We start from the raw sequence: 15,426 nt of genomic DNA, 5'->3' as shown, positions 1-15,426 counted from the left end.
ACGTAGTTAGAATGAGCTGTGGCTCAAAGCAGCCTCGTAAATGTTTTCAGTCAGACATTCACACCTGCCATACAGCGTTGAAATACACTATATATACAGAAGTATGTGGACAGCCCTTCAAATTAGTGGATTCTACTATTTCAGCCACACCTGTTGCTGACAGGTGTATAAAATCGAGCACACAGCCGTGCAATCTCCTTAAACCAACATTGGGAGTAGAATGGCCTTACTGAAGAGTTCAGTGACTTTCAACATGGCACTGTCATAGGATGCCACTTTTACAACAAGTCAGTTCGCCCTGCCTAGTTAAATTAAGGTTCAATAGAGCTGCCCCGTTCAACTTTAAGTGCAGTTATTGTGAAGTGGAAATGTCTAGGCGCAACAACGGCTCAGCCGCAAAGTGGTAGGCAACGCAAGGTCACAGAATGGGACCGCCGAGTTCTGAAGTGAGTAAAAACCGTCTGTCCTCGGTTCCAACACTCACTACTGAGTTTCAAACTGCCTCTGGAAGCAGCTTCATGAAATGGGTTTCCATGGCCGAGCAGCCCTAGATCACCATGCGCAATGCCAAGCTGCGGCTGGAGTGGTGTAACGCTTGCTGCTATTGGACTCCGGAGCAATGGAAACACCTTCTCTGGAGTGATGAATCCCGCTTCACCATCTGACAGACAAATCTGGGATTGGAGGATGCCAGGAGAACGCTACCTGCCCCAATGCATAGTGCCAACTGTAAAGTATAATGGTCTGCGGTTGTTTTTCATGGTTCGAGCTAGGCCCCTTGGTTCCATTGAAGGGAAATCTTAATGCTACAGCATACAATGACATTCTACAATTTTGTGCTTCCAACTAGGAAAGGGGAAGGCTCTTTCCTATTTCAGCATGACAATGCCCACGTGCACAAAGCAAGGTCCATACAGAAATGGTTTGTCGAGATCAGTGTGGAAGAACTTGAATGGCCTGCACAGAGCTCTGACCTCAACCCTATCGAACACCTTTGGGATGACTGCAAGCCAGGCCTAATCACCCAACACCAGTGCCCAACCTCACTAATGCTTGTGTGGCTGAATGGAAACAAGTCCCTGCAGCAATGTTCCATCATCTACTGGAAAGTCTTACCAGAAGTGGAGGCTGTTATAGCAGCAAAGGGGGGACCAACTCCATATTAATGACCCTGATTTTGGAATGAGATGTTCGATGAGCATACCTTTGGTCATGTAGTGTGTGTAGCCTATACATTTTGAATTTAATAACAATGCTTGTGAACTTTAGAGCTGTAACGATTTGATGGTTTGGTTAAAGGCTACAAACGCATGCTAGTAGTTGTCATCGCCCATGCTCGAGAGTCTACACATTCTGGGTGACGCGATACAACATTATCATCGCATTGGCGAGCTCTCATTGGCTATTGCTGATCACTGTTCAAAAAATTTTGTTGCATATCTCACACTACAACAGCATTGCAGATTTTGTGCCGATAAAATCAAACATGTTTGAAAATATTCGTACTGCTCAAAAACTGGATCGGTAGCACCTAGATTGTCTCTCTGACCCACTCACATTCAATGAGCGTCGGTGGCAGCCGCACACCCCGAGTATGCAACAACATCGGGATTTATTCTCTGATCTCAAACTAAATCGTGGCCAAAATCGTGTAGTGCATTCCCGGCTTAATGAAACTGTCAGCAGTGTGCTGCTAACAGGGTAGTTTCCTCCACTGTCCCCATACCTGGCTCGAACTAGTGATTCTCTGATCGCAAACACTCGGACCGCCCTTGACAACGTACCAACCAATTGAGCTAAAGAAAACGATCCAATTGACTAGCTCCATTGGCAAAATTGTAAGCTAGTTGTGGAGTGAGTTTAGGTCACATTCATAACTGATAAACAAAACAAAAAATCTTAAAGCTCTCTACCTATCGCTCATATTTTCCTCCCTCCCTCCCTCGCTCCCTTCCTCCTTTGATCCGGCAGGCATCAGAGGAGAGCTCACTGCGCGCTCTGGAGAGTCTCATGACAGAATTCTTCCACAGCTGTACAACCAACGAGCGCAAGAGAGAGATTGGTGAGTGTGGCACTGGTGGTAGGACCGTGCCAAATTTGATATGGGTGCAGAAACCTGAATATTCAAAAGTATTGTTGTGCAACCATCTGAGCAAGTCTGGTCACCCTTATGAAATTTGGCATTATAGTAGGATGGACCAGAGCCATGTACTGTGGTGCACTTGATATGTGATTTTAAAATTGTAATGGGTGCTGCTATGTTGGCTCAAAGTTCCATGATAATTGCATTCATTCAACTCTATTGTCATGGAACATTTGGTGGCGAAATGGTGGCCAGTTTGCAGAACTTTTTATATTGATTTGCTATGGACTATAGAGTGCGGATGCATTTTTAATTACAGATATATCCTCATATTTGTAAAGTAAAATAATTCAGTGCTGTGGCAAAAGGCTCGTAGTGAGGACGAAGGGCTACTACTCTGAACTGTGTTTGGTGAGCTTTCTGGCGTCCAGAGCTGCTGAGGCATCACCCAAGTGGGTGCTGCACATTGAAGGAGGAGAGGTCCAGTAGCTACACGACAGACTGGTTCCCAGAGTAGTCCTGCACTAGACTCATCAACCATCGCCCTGACCATCTTCCTCTGATCATGTCATGAACTGTCTCTCTCCATCATTAGAGCATGCAGGCTTTCAGACTCGGCCTCTATTGGTTGACCTAACTAGCTAAGCTACTCATGATGATGTGTTGCTTGTTTGTTTTTTGCATTTTAAGCGCTTTGACATTCTTATGAAGAGCACTATAGAAATGTTATTATATTTGTGATAAGTTGTCATAATTACCTTTTTTATGTAAGCAATGACTTGAAATGACAAAAAATAAATAATCATGTGCTTCCTTTATTTCTGCCCTTTCTGCAGAAGAGCTGCTGAATAACTTTGCTCAGCAGATGGGAGCTTGGCGCCACTGCTTGTACTTCCTCTCCAACACTCGCAACGAGTATGTGATGATGTACAGTCTCACAGTGTTTGAGGTAAGTTCATTTGGTGAACGTTATGAATAGTCAAAATCAAATCAAATTGTATTGGTCACATACACATGGTTAAGCAGATGTTAATGCGAGTGTAGCGAATTGCTTATGCTTCCAGTTCCGACAGTGCAGTGATATCTAACAAGTAATATCTAGCAATTTCACAACTAGCTAATACACTGAAATGTAAAGGGATGGAATAAGAATATGTACATATAAATATATGGATGAGTGAAGGCCGAGCGGCATAGGCAAGATGCAATAGATGGTATAAAATACAGTATATACACTTGAGATGAGTAATGTAACATATGTAGACATTATTAAAGTTTTTTTTTTTTTTGTGACTAGTGATCCATTTATTAAAGTGGCCAATGATTTCGAGTCTGTATGTAGGCAGCAGCCTCTCTGTGTTAGTGGTGACAGTTTAATAGTCTGATGGCCTTGAGATAGAAGCTGTTTTTCAGTCTCGGTCCCAGCTTTGATGCACCTGTACTGACCTTGCCTTCTGGATTGTAACTGGGTGAACTGGCAGTGGCTCGGGTGGCTGTTGTCCTTGATTATCTTTTTGGCCTTCCTGTGACATCGGGTGCTGTAGGTGTCCTGGAGGGCAGGTAGTTCTCCCCCGTGTTGCATTGTGCAGACCTCACAATGCATCACCGTGTCCGGTAGTAATAAGAGCACACCATTACATAGAAATGGTTATTTTAATGGGGCTGCTTTCTGTTGATAAATAAACTCAAGAAATTCTCAGTACTTAATGCAGATGTCACACATTGACATTTTCAGAACATGAGAACTCGTGTTAAAGACATCTCTTTGCTCGGAGATACAGGACTTTAAACTATAATTTATTTTATGCTAAACTAACATTGGCTAAACTGTTGATAGTTCAATTGGTAAGGCTGTATTTAAGGCTAAGTTTGTTGTGACTTACCTGGTAAACTTACCTGAGTAAACTTACCTGGTAAAACAAGGGTTAAATAAAATGAGGCATGTCACAAATGAAACAATTTTCTTAGTTTAAACAATTAAAAAAAATGTTTTTCCGTTTAAACGATAAGAAAATTACTAAAATTCCATGTGAATTCACAATGCAGCTGCCAGCAACGGTTTGGGTCTTATGGTGCGTTCCTTTCAGATGGTTAAGCATTGCACCTGTACTAACATTACTGTACCTCAATTCCACCTCGCAAAGTTTGCATTTCATTCTCATTTAACTTCTTATAGTATTGCCTTACAGGACTTCGCTGCTGTCGCCTTTTTTCCAACTGTTAACAACAATGACTTAGTGGTGGCGAGCCGACTTCAAAATAATTGATTCCTCCCAGTGTCGACTCCCATTTCTAAGTGTCAAGTTTCGATTCCGCTATGAATAGACTCCTAATATTCTGTGTTTTTGGAACAGAGGAGACCGATTAGTTGCCGTACTTTCGAGGACACAAACACTCACATCTTTCATAGCGAGCTAGCAAGGGATGGCGGGAGATGGGCACAGTATAGGCAGGTCTGAATCGTGCACTTGGTCTATCGACAATCAAAAGCTGTATCTCGCAATTCTACGTGGTAGCCAGGGCACAAAAACAGCGGCGAAGTGCAGCCTTGCGCTCCACTCTTAGTTGTTGTGGAAATTGACCCACTATGCTGTTTACTTTCTGCATGTACGTGATATCGCAGAGTATAACTTTAAATGACACAGCTTTCCCCAGGCCTTTTATATCCTATCATCTAGTTAGGCTGTAACACAGAAAATATGTTCAGTGTTAACTGCACTGTGATTTAAATTTTGTTAATGTTAAGGATCCCAATTTAGTTTTAACATTTAAACGTTCACACCTCTTATATGAGGTAAGGTATATTATAGGGGCTAGGCTAGAGAAACGGACTGCCGGATCATTTTCTTATTAGATAAAACCAAAATTGAGGGCTCTCCACACTTGAAGACTATTTCCATCACTAATGCTTCATGAACTTTGGTATTAGCCTTTTAAAGAGGAACCCTTTTTGTGGATTGGTATGAGTCTGTATTTTGTGGTCAGCCCTGGGGCCTGTGGCAATATAGTTTGAAAATAAGCTGGTTTTGTTCATGATTTCCCGAAAGTGTGCCGCCGTCAATATTAAACATGCCATAATACAGGATTTTCTCTTAAAACATTCTTATGACCTGTTCAGTGTTTTCTGAAACTGTTATGGGTACCTCTTTGGGTACTAGGAGAGAGCATCTGTAATGTAAGGTTATGTAGGCCTTTGCAATTGTTTCTGTAACCTACAGTATATTATTAAAGGGATACTTTTGGATTTTGGCCATGAGGCCCTTTTATCTACATCCCCAGAGTCTGATGAACTCATTGATACCATTTTTTTGAAGAAAGTTAGATGTAGTTTCACGAGCCAATGCTGACTCTGGGGAAGTAGATAAAGGGCCTCATTGCCAAAATCCAAAAGTATCCCTTTAATACATTTTTTCTCACTGATTTTATAATTATGAACATCACTAAAAGCCAAAAGATATAAGCTGTCCATAACGGTTCATAAGTGTTATTAAGCTTCATAGCATGTGTCATAACTTGTCAAATATATATTATGACAAGATCATTACTTGTGTATGTGACTTTGTGTGTCTTGAAAAGCACTTAAAATTAAATGTATTATTATAATGCAGTAAGTGCATATATTCATGCATTGTGACATATTGCGGTATTCTTAGTCTTATGACACCTGATTATAACGGCTGCATGATAGCGTCAAGAGTACTTCCATGGCACATGTAAAAACTGTCAGAAAACGTGTTGGACAGCTCATAATGTTGCGACATTTTAGGATATTATGATCGTGTTATGATGCAGAACAGTAATTACTGGCTAAACCTACCCCAGGGGTCTCACAATGTACACCTTTTCCAAAATGTTTTTTAAAATGATCTGTTAAAATGATAATTTCCCTCAACCCATAGTCATTTTATAACCCTCGTTATTGTTAACACATTGATATTAGACATGTACCCAACCTAGTGGTGTGTTGGAATGAAATGCAAAGCAAGAGAAGACACCCTGTACTTTGAGTCTCAGCTATCACATTGTAGGCCTAATTATGGTTATGATCATGATAAGTTATAAGTGTTTAGCTAGTTCAAATAAGGTTATGCGAAGTGGTAGTCATAACACCTGAAAATCTGCCCATTGTTGCCTTTTCAGAACCTGGTCAATAAGATGTGGCTGGGAGTAGCCTCACAGGACAAAATGGAGATCCGTAGCTGCCTGCCCAAGCTGTTGCTGGCCCAGCACAAAGCTATGCCCTTCTTCATACGCAACAAACTCTGTAAAGTCATAGTGGATATTGGTCGCCAGGACTGGCCCATGTTCTACCATGATTTCTTCACCAACACCCTTCAGGTGAGCCCTGCTAAAATTGTGTTAAATATGTTATGTTTGCTTTGCACATATACCAAACGGTAATGTTTTATTTGATTAGTGCCTCACAAATGGTTCATAGAGGTTCAACTAACTCTCCACTAGCCCTAAACCTAACTGAAGTTGTTGCATCTCAGGAAGGAATAGGCGGTCCCCCAGGTTTTCTGAGCAATAAAATCAACTCAAAGTTGAGTGGATAAACATTAAGAAAAACGTCCTAATATTGAGCTGCAACCCCCCCCCCCGTTTGCCTTCACAACAGCCTGAATTTGTCAGTGCATGCACTCTACAAGGTGTCAAGCGTTCCATAGGGATGCTGGCCCATGTTTACTCCAATGCTTTCCACAGTTGTGTCAAGTTGGCTGGATGTTCTTTGGGTGGTGGACTATTCTTGATAAACTGTTGAGTGTGAAAAACCCAGCAGCATCGCAGTTCTTTACACAAATCTGTGCCCCTTGCACCTACTACCATACCCTGTTCAAAGGCACTTAACTTTTGTCTTGACCATTCACCCTCTGAATGGCACACATACACAATCCATGTCTCAAGGCTTAAAAATCCTTCTTCAACCTGTCTCCTCCCCTTCACCTACATTGATTTGAAGTAGATTTAACAAGTGACATCAATAAGGGATCATAGCTTTCACCTGGATTCACCTGGTCAGTCTATGTCATGGAAAGAGCAGGTGTTCTTAAAGTTTTGTACTCTCAGGGTATCATTTTAGGCCTCATGCGGTCAATTTGCAGTGTACACATTTTTTATGTTCCGGCCCCCCGACCATACGCTCTAGCGAAGAAAAGCCTCATGGCTGAATGTAATTGTGACCACTGGAATAGGGGGAACTCTTGGTCACAATTAACAACATCATACTTTGTTTATCTAAATATTAAAATCATGATGTTTAGGCCGTCAATGGCCTTCATTGGAATGTTGTTGCATATCAACACGTACATTCAGGTCAATGAGAAATGCGTGCACTCAGGCTGTCCGGAAGGCCAAAATTAGATACTTTAAGGAGCGGTTCTCTCTCTGTGGGTCTAACCCCAAGAAGTTCTGGAAAATGGTTAAAGACCTGGAGAATAAACCCTCCTCCTCACAGCTGCCCATGTCCCTTAACGTTGATGATGTGGTTGTTACTGACAAGAAGCACATGGCTGAGCTCTTTAATCACCACTTCATTAAGTCTGGATTCCTATTTGACTCAGCCATGCCTCCCTGCGCGTCCAACATTTCCTCATCTCCCACCCCTTCTAATGCGACAAGCCCCGATGCTCCTCCCTCTTTTTCCTCCGCTAAAAAGTTTCTCCCTGCAGGCGGTCACTGAATCCGAGGTGCTAAAGGAGCTCCTTAAACTTGACCCAAATAAAACATCTGGGTCAGATGGTTTAGTCCCTTTATTCTTTAAGGTTGCTGCCCCGATCATCGCCAAGCCTATCCCTGACCTTTTTTAACCTGCCTCTCCTTTCTGGGGAGCTTCCCATTGCTTGGAAGGCAGCCACGGTTTGTCCTTTATTTAAAGGGGGAAATCAAGCTGATCCTAACTGTTATAGGCCTATTTACATTTTGCTCTGTATATCGAAAGTGTTGAAAAACTTGTCAATAATGAACTGACTGGCTTTCTTGATGTCTATAGTTTTCACTATGGTATGCAATCTGGTTTCCGCTCAGGTTATGGATGTGTCACTGCAACCTTAATGGTCCTCAATGATGTCACCATTGCCATTGATTCTAAGCAATGTTTTGCTGTTATTTTTATTGACTTGGCCAACGCTTTTGATACGGTAAACCGTTCCATTCTTATGGGCCGGCTAAGTAGTATTGGTGTTTCTGAAGGGTCTTTGGCATGGTTTGCTAACTACCTCTCAAAGAGTGCAGTGTATAAAGTCAGAAAATCTGCTTTCTCAGCCACTGCCTGTCACCAGGGGAGTACCCCAAGGCTCAATCCTAGGCCCCACACTATTCTCAATTTACATCAACAACATAGCTCAAGCAGTAGGAAGCTCTCTTATCCATTTATATTGCAGATGATAGTCATATACTCAACTGGCCCCTCCCCGGATTTTGTGTTAAACGCTTTACAACAAAGCTTTCTTAGTGTCCAACACGCTTTCTCTGCCCTTAACATTGTTCTGAACACCTCCAAAACAAAGGTCATGTGGTTTGGTAAGAAGAATGCCCCTCACCACACCGGTGTGACTACTAACTCGTGAGGGTTTAGAGCTTGAGGTAGTCACTTAACACAAGTACTAGGGAGTATGGCTGGATGGTATACTGTCCTTCTCTCAGCACATATCAAAGCTGCAGGCTAAAGTTAAATCTAGACTTGGTTTCCTCTATCGTAATAGCTCCTCTTTCACCCCACCTGCCAAACTAACTCACATTCTGTTAAAGGTCCCCAAAGCACACACATTCCTGGGTCACTCGTCTTTTTAGTTCGCTGCAGCTAGCGACTGGAAAGAGCTGCAACAAACACTTACACTGGACAGTTTTATCTCAATCTCTTCAAAGATTCAATCATGGACACTCTTACTGACAGTTGTGGCTGCTTTGCGTGATGTATTGTGATCTACCTTCTTGCCCTTTGTGCTGTTGTCTGAGCCCAACAATGTTTGTACCCTGTTTTGTGCTGCATCCATGTTGTGCTGCTGTCATGTGTTGCTACCATGCTGTGTTGTCGTCTTAGGTCTCTCTTTATGTACTGTTGTCTCGTCGTGATGTGTGCTTTGCCTTTTGGTAGACCGTCATTATAAATAAGAATTTGACATGCCTTGTTCAATAAAATTACATTTTAAAATCAAGTACCACTTGATTTATTATTTAGGTTTGTACGCCTTTTATAGGGGGCTACCTAAATAAAGTCTTGCCCAAACAACATTACAATAAAGAAATAAAAATGAAAAAACAGAAAAACCGACAAAGCCAAACAGAAGGTAAATAAAGTGATACAGGCCTGTCATTTGATACATTAGTCTTCATATGGTCACCCTGCTAGCATTTTAAAAGCATAGGTCATCGCTATATCTGTATCTCTCAACACTTTTAGCATCTGCAAATTGTGAACGGAGAGCACTTGGCTGCAATCCACGATTTCATTAATTTGCTTGACAGGCTAAAAATGTGTTTCTGGTTAACAATTAATTACCTTACTGTAATAGTTTTCGAATAAAACGGTCTAAAAATAAATCAGGCTAGGTCTGATTTAGGCTAGGTCTACTATATTTATTTATTCATCAACTTTCCTAATATTAAACACTGCTTATCTTTACTACAGGAGTATAGCCTACCTGGCTGGCATGAAAATGAACCACGGGAAAAGCGTCCTCCATTCGCTATTTAAGTGCATAGACAACATGTATTTTTTCCTGCTGCCCCTGTTTCGAGACAGGTGCATGATAATGGTCCATTCTAAATCAAAACAGATTTCTCACATATTTATTCTATTTAAAGACCAGATTAAATCAAGAATAATCTGATGGGTGACAATATTAGCACTTGTGAATGATGCCCAGCATAAGGTAAGAAACAATGCTTTTTTGTTGACTTTTTTGAATCAGTCGCACACCTCATTTAGCCTAGCCCCATAGGCCTATATGTTTTGATAATGTTTGTATCACAACTAAAGTGGACAAATTAAGCACATGAATCTGCTTTACAAGTTGTGTAGAGCCAAACTGACATACATAAGCAGTGTGTGAGTTTCAAGTTTGGGGAAGATAAGTTTCACCATAAAAATGCACATGTTATAATAAAAAATGTTCCTTTATAATAAAAGCATTACATGCATAGTCACATTTGCAGTCACTTTTGATAATGGTGTTTTCCCGCGAATGGAAAATTTGCACATATAGCCTACTGCCATGTGCGCATTGCTGCACAAATTACTTAAGTAAAAATACTTTTCTGGGGGTATCTATACTTTACCAAAAATTATTTTGGACTACTTTTACTTCACTACATTCCTAAAYAATATAATGTACTTTTTACTCCATACAGTTTCCCTGACACAAAGTACTCGTTACATTTTTATGCTTAGCAGGACAGGAAAATGGTCAAATTCACGCACTTATCAAGAGAATATGTGGTCATCCCTAGTGCCTCTGATCTAGTGGACTCACTAAACACAAATGCTTAATTGTTGGAGTGTGCCCCTGGATATCTGTACATTTTTTAAACAAGAAAATAGTGCCTTCCGCATCGCTTAATATGGAATTTGATACGTAAGTATATTTTAGAAATTACATTTACTTTTGATACTTAAGTATATTTAGAACCAAATACTTGTACTTTTTCCCCCAATTTTTTAAACCTTGTTTTCTCCCCAATTTCGTGTTATCCAATTGCTAGTTAGTCTTCTCTCATCGCTGCAACTCCCGTACGGACTCGGGAGAGCGGAGGTCGGGAGCTGTGTGTACTCCGAAACCCAACCGCGCTGCTTCTTAACACAATGCCCACTTAACCCAGAAGCCAGCCGCACCAATGTGTCAGAGGAAACGCCTGGCAACCGTGTCAGCGTGCACTGCGCCCGGCCCGCCACAGAAGTCACTAGTACGCGATGGGACTAGGACATCCCTGCGGGCCAAACCCTCCCCTAACCCGGATGACGCTGGGCCAATTGTGCGCTGCCACATGGGTCTCCAGGTTGCGGCCGCCTGCGACAGAGCCTGGACTCGAATCCAGAATCTCTAGTGGCACCGCTAGCACTGCGATGCAGTTCCTTAGACCACTGCGCCACTCGATACTTTTAGACTTTTACTCTCGTAGTATTTTACCAGGTGACTAACTTTTTACTTGAATAACTTTCTATTAAGGTATCTATACTTTTACTCAAGTATCACAATTGGGTACTTTTTCCACCACTGCTTGTAGCCTGTGAGGAAAAACCTGTTCACGTGATGGAGAGCCATGTGAGTGAGAGGTGCTTTGGAGCACGCAGGAAGGAACAACGCAGTAATCCGGGCCAAGGGCACAATAGCCAAGGCATCGATTGTTTTTCTTTTTTTTAAGGTGCATTACGGCCACAGTGAAATTCAAGACCTTGTCAAATTGTGAATGAGAGACTGATGGTGTGTACAGCATGCGCAAAAAAATCTAAGCAGAACTTATGCCTTTCAAGCAACTTAAAAAAAATCTAAACGTATGCTATTCAGAGTATGCTATTCATTTCTTCTGAAAAATACAACATTTTCTTCATATCATGCTTCTTTAGACCTCTCTAAAATAATGGATTTATTGTGAAGGTGTAGGCTATTTGTTTTGGATTTATTGGATTTATTAGACTTTTTAAAATGTAGATGTTCCAAAAGTCTGCATCAGGGACTTGTAGGCTACGTGTGGAAGCCAGGAGATGTAAATGTTTGTTCATGAACGGTCAATTAACGTAAGACCGACAGTTTTTTTGCTTGACAATCACCGGCTGACGGAATTTCATGACCACCACAGCCCTAGTTCAGAACGCTTTTTGTAATTGGTCTATTAACTAATTCAGGTGACGTCACCAGYCAAGCCGAAGCTCCACCCATGCAAAGTCTGCTGATTTAGAAGGTCCTGTGAAGATTGTATTTTCAACCAGCAACTGTCAGGAAATAATCATTCTATATATTTTTCACACTTTTACAGTGTTAGTTTCATCAACTGTTTTACAATATCTAAAACACAGGGGAAAACTGAATTTTGATTGCTCCGGGCCTTAAACATTTGCATTGGCCATTGGAAGCATTTATTATAGGTTATCATCCCCATGTCATCATCCAGTCTGACACAAACACTATGTACAGTTGCAGTACAGTGCTGAGAAAGTTTGTGAACCCTTGAGCGTTTTCTGTATTTCTGCATAAATTTGACCTAAGATGTGATCAGATCTTCGAAACAAAATGTTTTGTTGTAACCTCTGTAATCTTATCACTCATCATGATTCTTGATTTTTCTTGATCATGGCATTATCAGGATTAATTTAGGAGAAATGTCTTCTATTCTTACAAGGGACTCAAATGAAGCAGATGCTAAGCTACAGGACTTTTTTGCTAGCACAGACTGGAATATGTTCCGGGATTCTTCCTATGGCATTGAGGAGTACTCCACATCAGTCATTGGCTATATCAATAAGTGCATTGTTGACGTCCCCACAGTGACCGTACGTACATACCCCAACCAGAAGCCATGAATTACAGGCAACATCCGCACTGAGCTAAATGCTAGAGCTGCCGCTTTCAAGGAGCGGGACTCTAACCCGGAATCTTATAAGAAATCCCGCTATGCCCTCCTACGAACCATCAAACAGGCAAGGTGCCAATACAGGACTAAGATTGAATTGTACTACACCGGCTCCGAAGCTCGTCGGATGTGGCAGGGCTTGCAAACCATTAGACTACAAAGGGAAGCACAGCCGAGAGCTGCCCAGTGACACGAGCCTACCAAACAAGCTAAACTACTTCTATGCTCGCTTCGAGGCAAATAGCACAGAAACATGCATGAGCGCACCAGCTGTTCCGGACGACTCTGTGATTACGCTCTCCGCAGCCGATGTAAGACCTTAAAACAGGTCAACATTCAAAAGGCCACTGGGCCAGAAGGATTACCAGGACGTGTATTGCGAGCATGCGCTGACCAACTGGCAAGTGTCTTCACTGACATTTTCAATCTCTCCCTGTCCGATTCTGTAATACCAACATGTTTTATGCAGACCACCATAGTCCCTGTGCCCAAGAACACTAAAGTAACCTGCATAACCCGTAGCACTCACATCTGTAGCCATGAAGTGCTTTGAAAGGRTGGTKATGGCTCACATCAACACCATTATCCCAGAAACCCTAGACCCATTCCAATTTGCATACCGCCCTAACAGATCCACAGATGATGCAATCTCTATTGCACTCCACACCGCCCTTTCCCACCTGGACAAAAGGAACATTTTTGTGAGAATGCTATTCATTGACTACTGCTCAGCGTTCAACACCATAGTGCCCTCCAAAGCTCATCACTAAGCTAAGGACCCTGGGACTAAACACCTCCCTCTGCAACTGGATCTTGGACTTCCTGGCCGCCTTCAGGTGGTAAGGGTAGTTAACTACACATCCGCCACACTGATCCTCAACACGGGGGCCCCTCAGGGGTGCGTGCTCAGTCCCCTCCTGTACTCCCTGTTCACTCATGACTGCACGGCCAGGCACTACTCCAACACCCTCATTATGTTTGCAGATGACACAACAGTGGTAGGCCTGATCACCGACAACAACGAGACCACCTATAGGGAGGTCAGAGACCTGGCCGTGTGGTGCCAGGACAACAACCTCTCCCTCAATGTGATCAAGACAAAGGAGATGATTGTGGACTACAGGAAAAGGAGGACCGAGCACGCCCCCATTGACGGGGCAGCAGTGGAGTAGGTTGAGACGTTCAAGTTCCTTGGTGTCCACATCACCAACAAACTGACATGGTCCAAGCACACCAAGAAAGTCGTGAAGAGGGCACGACAAAACCTATTCCCCTCAGGAGACTGAAAAGATTTGGCATGGGTCCTCAGATCCTCAAACGCTTCTACAGCAGCACCATCGAGAGCATCCTGACTGGTGGCATCACTGCCTGGTATGGCAACTGCTCAGCCTCCAACCGCAAGGCACTACAGAGGTTAGTGTGTACGGCCCAGTACATCACCAGGGCCAAGCTTCCTGCCATCCAGGACCTCTATACCAGGCGGTGTCAGAGGAAGGCCCTACAAATTGTCAAGGACTCCAGCTACCCTAGTCATAGACCGTTCTCTCTGCTACCGCACGGCAAGCGGTACCGGAGCACCAAGTCTAGGTCCAAGAGTCATCTAAACAGCTTCTACCCACAAGCCATAAGACTCCTGAACATCTAATCAAATGGCTACCCAGACTATTTGCATTGCCCCCCCCCCCCCCCCCCCCCCTTGAAATACATCCACAGGTAGCTGTTTAAAGGCGCAGTCAACTAAGTGTATGTAAACTTCTGACCCACTGGAATTGTGATACAGTGAATTATAAGCGAAATCTGTCTCTAAACAATTGTTGGAAAAATTACTCTTCATGCCTAAAGTAGATGTCCTAACCGACTTGTGTAGAGTATATTGCTCTTCAATAAGTATATTTATTGGGCGTTTTAGCAAATGCATGCAAACATAAGTACAATTTAGACATACTAACAGTAACACAATAAATGAACATACACAAGGTACAGTATTGAGGTATGCCATTTAAAAAATAAAAGATTTTCCATGTGACAGTCATAATCAGATTGATGTACATTTAGTTGCTTATATTTTTTGTTCAATAGTGAGGCCACCATTTCTTTGTCTCTGGACAGGTGCACTGATTGGTTTGATTCAAATAATGTTGGTGTGTGTGCACGTTTTGTTTTTGCTGTGATCGTGTGTATAATTCGTAATTCTACTTTAGGAAAAAAAAAGTTTAACCTTTTTTTAACTAGGCAAGTCAGTTAACAAATTCTTATTTACAATGACGGCCTACCCCGGCCAAACCCTAACGACGCTGGGCTAATTGTGCTCCGGCCTATGGGACTCCAAATCACGACCAGTTGTGGTACAGCCTGGAATCGAACCAGGGTCTGTAGTGACGCCTCTAGCACTGAGATGCAGTGCCTTAGGCCGCTGTGCCACTCGGGAGCCCAAAAGAAAAGGCTACGGAATGCACTTTTGCTGTGATGTTAGCACAAATTGATGTGTGTGTGTTCTGTGTGTGTTACTGCAGCTGATCCAGTCTCCTACCATGGCCTCTCTGGGACTGGTTTTGCTCAAGACCACATCCGAGGAGCTGGCGTGCCCACGGGAGGATTTGAGCGTGGCACGGAAAGACGAGCTGCGCAAACTGTTGCTGGAGCAGGTCCCCACAGTGCTGGGATTACTGACAGGTGAGCAACTTCGCCCATTCATTACAATTGGAAGTTGGGAGGTGAAACACTGGCCGTTACCCAAGCGGAGCGATTCGCGGTGTTCATGCACGTTAGCACTGCTT

General features: G+C 42.7%; 1 protein-coding gene across 1 annotated transcript in view; it reads left to right on the top strand.

The window, feature by feature from the left end:
- Window positions 1-15,426, top strand: part of xpo6 (exportin 6) — a 75,017-nt gene that overhangs the window by 1,358 nt on the left and 58,233 nt on the right. Inside the window, exons 2-5 of the mRNA XM_024011511.2 lie at window positions 1,972-2,062; window positions 2,920-3,032; window positions 6,224-6,421; window positions 15,163-15,322. Coding sequence (XP_023867279.1) covers window positions 1,972-2,062; window positions 2,920-3,032; window positions 6,224-6,421; window positions 15,163-15,322 — 562 coding nt within the window. The remainder of the gene's footprint in view (window positions 1-1,971; window positions 2,063-2,919; window positions 3,033-6,223; window positions 6,422-15,162; window positions 15,323-15,426) is intronic.

This window comes from Salvelinus sp. IW2-2015, linkage group LG20, assembly GCF_002910315.2.
Source record: "Salvelinus sp. IW2-2015 linkage group LG20, ASM291031v2, whole genome shotgun sequence".
Lineage (NCBI taxonomy): Eukaryota > Metazoa > Chordata > Actinopteri > Salmoniformes > Salmonidae > Salvelinus > Salvelinus sp. IW2-2015.
The sequence above is the reverse complement of the archived record's forward strand: the minus strand, read 5'-3'. Positions and strand labels throughout refer to the sequence as shown.